General features: G+C 38.8%; 2 protein-coding genes across 2 annotated transcripts; both read right to left on the reverse strand.

The window, feature by feature from the left end:
- Window positions 1-1,133: 1,133 nt before the first annotated feature.
- Window positions 1,134-2,212, reverse strand: LOC137649389 (uncharacterized). The gene is made up of 2 exons (XM_068382373.1): window positions 1,790-2,212; window positions 1,134-1,580 (listed from the first exon to the last, which is right to left on the reverse strand). The coding sequence occupies exons 1-2, from the start codon at window positions 2,210-2,212 to the stop codon at window positions 1,134-1,136; spliced, it is 870 nt and encodes a 289-aa protein (XP_068238474.1).
- Window positions 2,213-4,318: 2,106 nt separating this feature from the next.
- LOC137649390 (uncharacterized) lies at window positions 4,319-5,417 on the reverse strand. The gene is made up of 2 exons (XM_068382374.1): window positions 4,874-5,417; window positions 4,319-4,779 (listed from the first exon to the last, which is right to left on the reverse strand). The coding sequence occupies exons 1-2, from the start codon at window positions 5,415-5,417 to the stop codon at window positions 4,319-4,321; spliced, it is 1,005 nt and encodes a 334-aa protein (XP_068238475.1).
- Between the last annotated feature and the right edge of the window lie 2,574 nt (window positions 5,418-7,991).

Below are 7,991 nucleotides of genomic sequence, written 5' to 3' on the forward strand. Positions count from 1 at the left end.
TCTCTGTCCATTGGTTTTAAGCCCATTCACTTATATTAACATATATGGATGATAAAAAACGTATTACAGCTTAGTTTCTGGTGCTGCTATAGTGTGAGGTCTACCGCCAAATGTCGCCTACCCAGGTGGAGGGTGAGGTCTACCGCGTGACCAGCGTCCCAGAGCCCCGCACCTAACCATCGAACATGTGAACTGCCCAAATCCATCAAAAAACCTGACCTGTCCACGTGCCCTGCCTATATAAAAGGAAGCAAATGGAGCTCTTAAATCAGTTTTTCCCTCGGCCTAAAAGAGATAATCGATTGAGGGTATGCATATGATTCGGTGATTCATTCATATGAGGGCCTGCTTATAGCAAACTAAATGCCATGGAGTACCAGCACTCTACAGTGAACCACCAGCAATATAATGTAGATCCAGTGACAGGAGCACACACACAGGTAATTGAGCAATCGTGGTTGGACGCTAAAACGATGATTCTGAAAAGAATGCGAGGTGTTGGTCGTCAGCTGTTCCAGTCTCATCTTGATCATTTTTGCTGGAAGGTGATGAAAAAAAAATTCAATGATCTATTTGTGTCATTCTTAGAAGATGTACGAAGTGCGTATCGCTAGAATAAATGTATGGAAATATATGATAACCTGTTTGATGTACGAAGAGTGTATCGATAGAATAAATGTATGTAAATGTATGATAACATGTTTGATGTACGAAGAGTGTATCGCTAGAATAAATGTATGGAAATATATGATAACATGTTTATTTTTACCTTTACTCTTTTTTTTAATGTAATTAGAAATCTAATTATCTATTTAAGTCATTTCTAAGATATGTTTAAATTAAGTGTTTATTGCTTAAACAAATGTATGAAATGTGTTTTATCTATGAGGGACGAATAATTCAGCGGTAGACCTCACCTTATAGTACTAACGGGAGGTAGATCTCACGCTATATTGTGGTAGACCTCACGCTATAGTAGCACCTAGTTTCTTTTATTATAGGAAGCATACATCCAAAATAACATTGCGTGAATAATGACATAGCATTTAGTGGGAAAAAAACTTACACTAAAAACATTCATTTGAATCGCAAACATTTTGCACGCTTAAAAGCGGTGGGAAAACTTTTATTGATTATGCCCTGACATCGCAATATACATGTCGGGTTTGATCGGTGGTTATCACTCCCTTGGTTTCTCCAAACAATGAAATAATTCTATTCTCGTTGACTTGCCTATCAAAAGTTAAATGGATTCTCAAATCCCCATTTTTCTCTACTTCGAGTGTATCCATCGATGCCATTTCAGGTTTGAAATTAAACGCGATGACTGCCCGACCTCGGTCGTAGCAATCATAATGAATTAGGTGATCATAAGTTACGCCTAAAGATTTTAATGTCTCATAGTAAAGATAAGAATAATTTTCGGGGAATTGAGAGTTTATGTCGTACAAAGTGGAACCATTCAGTGTGACCCCTATGTGTTTAAGATTATTATGACGAAAATAAATGGGATTCCTATTCAGAACACCATTGAAACTTTCCATATTAAAAATTGTGAGGTATAACTTTTCCGGTATAACCTTATTGAGAGGTAATTCCATCGTTGCCTGTGTCTGATTAGGGGCTAGCGCGTATGTCCTGAAAAGTGTTTTATTAAAGACAGTTTCCACCATACTGTTGGGATTTGAAAGTGCCTGATGAAGGGCGAGTAAAGCCGGGGGCCGTGGGATGATTTTATCATTATGGAGCCTGGCTTCTTCTAGAATCGATGAAATCGAAATTCCTCTGCCTGTGCGGTGGAATTAATGAACCACGCATTTGGGGCTAATCCCAACTTGATACGAACGTCGATATTATCCATCAAATATTCATCTACTGAAGCCATATCGAGCATAAGTGGATGCATAAGATGCAATCCTTCACTTTTACCTTTAGCAACCCACCTATTTTCCAATTTGTTCAATTTGGTAAAATAATCGTCTGGTAAAACGTTTGAAATTGATGTTCCCTTGTAATCTCGGAAAAGATATCCTAGCCGTCCGACTGTTTTGACGGTGTGAGACTTTGCAGTAGCTAGTAACTTTATGAAAGACCAATAATTGAAATGGGGATTTGATTCTACGAGCCGTTCACCACTATAAACTTGGCTTGACTTGAAGATTGTATTTGCCAAAGCATTGACAAATACAACATCTACACCATCCCCCAACATGCTCCCATCGGGGGCCGTGACTTTTAAATGTAGTTCAATAGCCAAACTGGCTAAATCAATTAGTGTTCCTTCTACGCCATTGATGCGAAGGATGTGTAAGATTTGTTGGGCAAATAAAACACGTTTGCCGATCAACCACAGAAGCTTCCAACACCCGTAAACGATTAGGCCTGGGAAAAGCATCCACCACCCCAGCAGTGTATTTTGCGGTTGGGAGTTCGCTCCCTACAAGACTTGCTATTCTCGGTGCCGCCGATGCCATGTTGAATGACTTTACTCTAATACCTATTTACCAGAACTAAATCACATTGTACTAAACACGTCTTTATATCCTATATTCCTACGAGATGAGATTTTCTTTTTATTTACTCTTTTCTTCCCATTTCTTTTGACATTTTTCCTTTTCTTCCCTTTGCCAGTAACAATACGTCAATCTCTTGATTTTAGCACCTCCAACCCTCTCTGTTTAAGGCTTGATTTGAAATCTCTTGTCCCCTGTTGTAAATCTCCCATGACATTTTGCCCAAATTCAAGGGCTGAGGGCAGGACCGCCTATGCCAAAAAGGGCGCAACCCTTTTAGCGAGTCCAGCTAATAGACTGAAAAGCCCACTCCCTTGCTGGGAACGTCTTGGGGCTCTAAAAACCTCAGTATCCCTTAAAAGCCCTCCACGCAAGAATTTTATGGGGGGACTAGCGAATATGATGCTAAACTCCTCAGGAGACGGGAAAGAAAAGTAACCCACATGGTGGAACACTCTTGAATAAACGTTTTGTGTGGGATGTAGCAGCTTTTATATAATTTTCTGCCTTGGTCTAATATGAAGGATACATATTGTGCTGGCATCCTCACGAAAGTGTATCTCCCTTCCTTCTTGGTCGGTCAGGCAAATGGATAGTGAATCCAATTCCTTTGTCCCTAAGGGGTAATATACATAATTATGATAACCTCTCGTTTTACTGACCCACCTACTAAAAGTATCCAATATATTAACTTTTTTACCCCCGAAATAGGATCTTTCAACAATATCCGAATAAACGAGGATAAAGTCCACCCCCGATGTGGGGGAAGGGGGAAAAGGAGCGAGCAAATTATGAGTTTTGATTAGAGGATTACCTGGATATGTTTCAAAAATTTGATAAGGCTTGTCTGAATTGAATCCTAATGTAGCTCCTATTCTGTTCCCAAATATTAATTTGATGGCGTGAATAGGTCCTTTTCGATAAATTGCCTCTTCAGTTTCCTGTCTCTTTGTAAACTTTAGTAGCACCCTCTTTCTTTGAAAGTCATATTCCAAAAGACCCGCCGTGGGTATATTTTCTTGATAAAATCCGAGTGAGAGGATCTTCCTCAAAGCGTATGTTAAATCTTCGTTAGTGCTGGAGACCATATATACCCAGCATCAGTGGATAGAATACTTATTCCAGATTTGTAAATTTCCTCAGTAGCTGAAGTTACGGTGGGTTTCCCACCTACGGATATTGTGGAGGAAAGTTGGATAATTCAACTACACAATAAAATAAAAAGAATTAATGTTACTCGGATAAGATGGAGGATAACATTTCCATTAGGCAACTAGTAAAAGGGGGTGAGGCAAATCAATAAGTGTCTCTTTCACATACCTTACAATGCTGAGAAGGTCAGTCGAATAATTTTCACACAAAAATATATTGAATACTTTATTTTGGATATCATCCCCAGATAATTCCAAAATGAAAAATACTCGTCAATAAGACTCTTCTGTTACTTTAATGCAGGTTGAGCAATTTAAGCATGGTTTTTTGAGTCATGATTTGCCTTTCTTCATCTAAACTGTGAAATAAATACCTGGTAAGGGGTAAAGTATGTTTGTTGCAGACTTAAAAACCGTAAGCCCACTTTAAAAGAAATGTTATACCAACAGTTTTAAGTTTCTTCAATGTTCTTATTTCGTAAATAGTCCCTTCTTAGGTGGATCAGATTTTGAGTAGAACAGAATAATGTAAATATTGTCATTATGAAAGAAAAGATATTGTCATACTGTTTAGCATTACTGATGGCATAGGATTTATGATCCTATCACACCATAAATGAATTGGGGCAAGAGGTTCGATGGGAGTTTCTGCATCTACAGTATGTAAGTTAAGGGACGATTATTCAATTTACGCTGAATTTCCTTCAACACAGTTTCTAATTCATCTGCATTAACTCTTTTCTTGAACAGCACCTTTTTTAGAGAGGACTTGGTTAGTTCAATGAGGCGTTCATAAAATCCACCCTGCCAAGGAGCACAGGGTGCCATGAACTTCCTTTGTATATTATTAACAGCCATATATTCCTTTACATCTCTTTGCATCAACAATTGATAAAAAAATTTGGCACTGGCCAAAAAATTACTCCCATTGTCAGAAATCACAGAGACAGGGGCAGAATAGATAGCACAAAATCGTCTAAAAATATTAATGAACGTTAATGCTCTCATGTTAGATGCTAACTCTAAATGATCTAGTCTTGATGCAGTACATGTAAAAAGTACTATATAATATTTATGAGGTTTACCATCTTCAGTTTTGGTTATGGTAATGGGACCTGAAAAATTAATACCAGTATGAAAAAAATGGTCGTGTAAATTGAACTCTTACAGCTGGAAGCGGAGGAGGACCAGGGTAATCAAATCTCCTACCTTCAATTCTCTTACAATTTACACAATGTCTTAAGAACTTCTTAATGGTTGATGTCACCTTTGGTATCCAATATTGTCTGCGAAGATAAGACAAAGTTTCTTTAACTCCACCATGTAGATCTTTTTCATGAGCAAAATCAATTAAAAGTTTAGTTAAATGACTCTTGGAAGGTATTAAGATAGGAAATTTGGTACTCTGGTCTAATTTAGAATGGTGCTGTCTACCACGACTATGAATAAGACCAGTAGACTCATCATAGTAGAGACCTATATCTTTAATAAATTGCAGTTTATCTTGCTCAAGATTGTTCAATTCCTTCCTAAGGAAGGCACAAATTCTGGGATAATGTGTATCTTGAAAATATCTGATCCAATACACAAGAGGATCGATTAATATAATACCAGATTTAACACATATAATGAAATTATAAACAATTCTAGTAACATTCAACAACTTCCTAAGCGATGTATAGTTACTATAATCAAAAATAGGTTCTGGAATAGGCACTTCAGGAACAATCTCTGAAACAATTTCACAAATCATTACTAAAAATCTCTTTTCAGGCCATTGTTCAGGACGGGATAACCATGAAGGTCCATGGGTCTCCATAAACAAGACTTACGAAACTGAGCAATACTAATACCCCTTGTTAGGAGATCTGCAGGGTTCTCTTTGGTAGATACATGTAAAAACTTGAAAGAGGATCCTATTTCCTTTATTTAAGCTACTCTATTTTATACATAGGTAATTGTACATTTATTATCTTTAAGCCATTGGAGAGCAACTTCTGAGTCTGACCAAATTATGACTTCTTCAATAAAGAAACGATTAAAAAGGTCTCTGATACAGCATGCAAATTGATCACCTAGCTTTAATGCCGTAAGTTCTAACTGAGATACACTACAAGTTTTCAGTGGGGTTACTCTGGCCTTGCTAGCAACAAAATTAGATTGATTATTATTACTGAGATAACAAACTGCACCATAGGCAGTAGTACTGGCATCTACAAAAACATGAAGTCTATAAGAGTCTCCCATCCAACAGATACATCTAGGAAATTTGAAGGTTTGGAGCTCTGATAATTCACAAGCCAAAGTATTCCATCTGTCAAGAAATGAAGGTGGTAATTTTACATCCCAATCAATACTTTCTTTCCATGCTTCTTGAATTAATATCTTCCCTTTAATCAAAATAGGCACACACATACCCAATGGGTCAAAACAAGAACATACAAGAGACAGTAATTGTCTCTTCGGAACATATTGTAATGTTTCAAATTTACACAGATTTACAAATAATAAATCACTTGAAAGTTCCCAATTTAAACCTAATATTTTGTAAACAAGTGGAAATTCCAATGACTCCTCTGTACTCTGGTTTATATGATCCTTAAGTAATTTTGAATTACTGTTCCATTGTCTCAGATTCATTCCTGCCTTACTCATTTCAGTATTGGCCACATCATATGACTCCACTAACTGCTATTCATCATCAGCATTATGCTGAAAACTATCCACATAAAAACTAGATAATAAAACACCTGAATAGGGTGAATGTGATATTTGAAAATGATACTGTAAGGTTATCTGCAATAAAAAAAGGGCTGCAAGTAGCCCCAAAGAGAACTGATTTAAACCTATATGTTTTTACTCTACTATTTTTGTCAAATGGATCTTCTAACCACAAAAATCTAGTAAAGTCTCTGTGATGCTGTTGCAATCCAATCTGCAAAAAGGCCTTCTCAATATCAGTTCTATGCAGGCAAATTTATTCATTCTAAACCTGACTAACAAATCCAATAATTTCTCCGTTAACGATGGACCGGTCATGAGACAATTGTGACGAGCCGAGAAAAGGTTGTGACTCAAAAGCAGGATGAAAGCAACTGAGTAACTTTCTTACAGAACACTCTCCTTTATATACAAAAACTCAATGCAACAGGAAATTTCTTGTTCAACCGACACCGCATCGGTTAACAGTTAACGGTGAGAAAAACATACATTATTTCAGGTTCTTTTTAGTGCGAGGGGAGAGCGAAGATACAAGCATAATATATACACAAAATGAAATGTCGTTACTATGTACGAGCGTGTGACACATGGTTGGTACATGGGTAACCCCCCCCCCCTAAAAATGACATACTGTACATGTTAAATAGGGCGCCCTGATCCAGAGAGGTGAACTGTAGAAGGGTCATCTGGCAGGAGATTAGCAGGTTTTAGACGATCAATGGAGACCCAGTCTTCTTTGCCACGAATGTTTAGTAGGAATGCTTTTGGACTGCGTCGGATCACAAGGAAAGGGTCCGTGTAAGGGGATGTTAACGGTGGCTTGCTAGTGTCGTTGCGCAGGAAGATGTACCTTGCAGAGTGCAAGTCTGTCGGTATGTGATGCTTCGCTAGGGGCTTGTAAGTCTGGCGGCATGGAGTAAATTTTTCCACGACGTAACGTATGCGCTGGAGATCGTCGGAGGAGGTTGTAGAAGGAAAAAATTCGGCAGGGACGACCAACGGGTCGCCATACACCATTTCAGCTGCCGAGACGTCGAGGGCGTCTTTAGGAGTGGTCCTTAGTCCCAGGAGGACCCAGGGCAGCTGAGTAAACCAGTTGGAATCCTTGCAGCAGGATATCAAAGCTGCTTTCAGGGTGCGATGAAAACGTTCAACCATTCCATTGGCAGCGGGGTTGTAGGCATTTGTCTGATGTCCACAATTGAGAAGTGAAAGTGGTACCCCTGTCAGAAGTAATATGCTCAGGGATACCAAATCTTACAATCCATCCTGAGAGTAAGGCAGATGTACATGAGGCGGACGTTGCAGTTTCCATGGGAATGGCTTCAGGCCAACGAGTGGAGCGGTCGATGACGGTAAACAGGTATCAATGTCCTTGTGATGTGGGTAGGAGGCCTACAACATCGACGTGAATGTGTGCGAAACGATGCTGAGGTTGAGGAAAGGTGCCCACTCCTGAATCCGTGTGTCGATGTACTTTGGAAGTTTGGCAAGAAGTAAAGGCGCAGACCCGATCCTTAACATCCTTATAAATGCCGTGCCAAATGAACTTTGTCTTCAGCAGCTGTGCAGTAGAACGGCACGAGGGTTAGTGATCCAGTTCTGT

The sequence above is a fragment of the Palaemon carinicauda genome, chromosome 11 (assembly GCF_036898095.1).
Source record: "Palaemon carinicauda isolate YSFRI2023 chromosome 11, ASM3689809v2, whole genome shotgun sequence".
Classification (NCBI taxonomy): domain Eukaryota; kingdom Metazoa; phylum Arthropoda; class Malacostraca; order Decapoda; family Palaemonidae; genus Palaemon; species Palaemon carinicauda.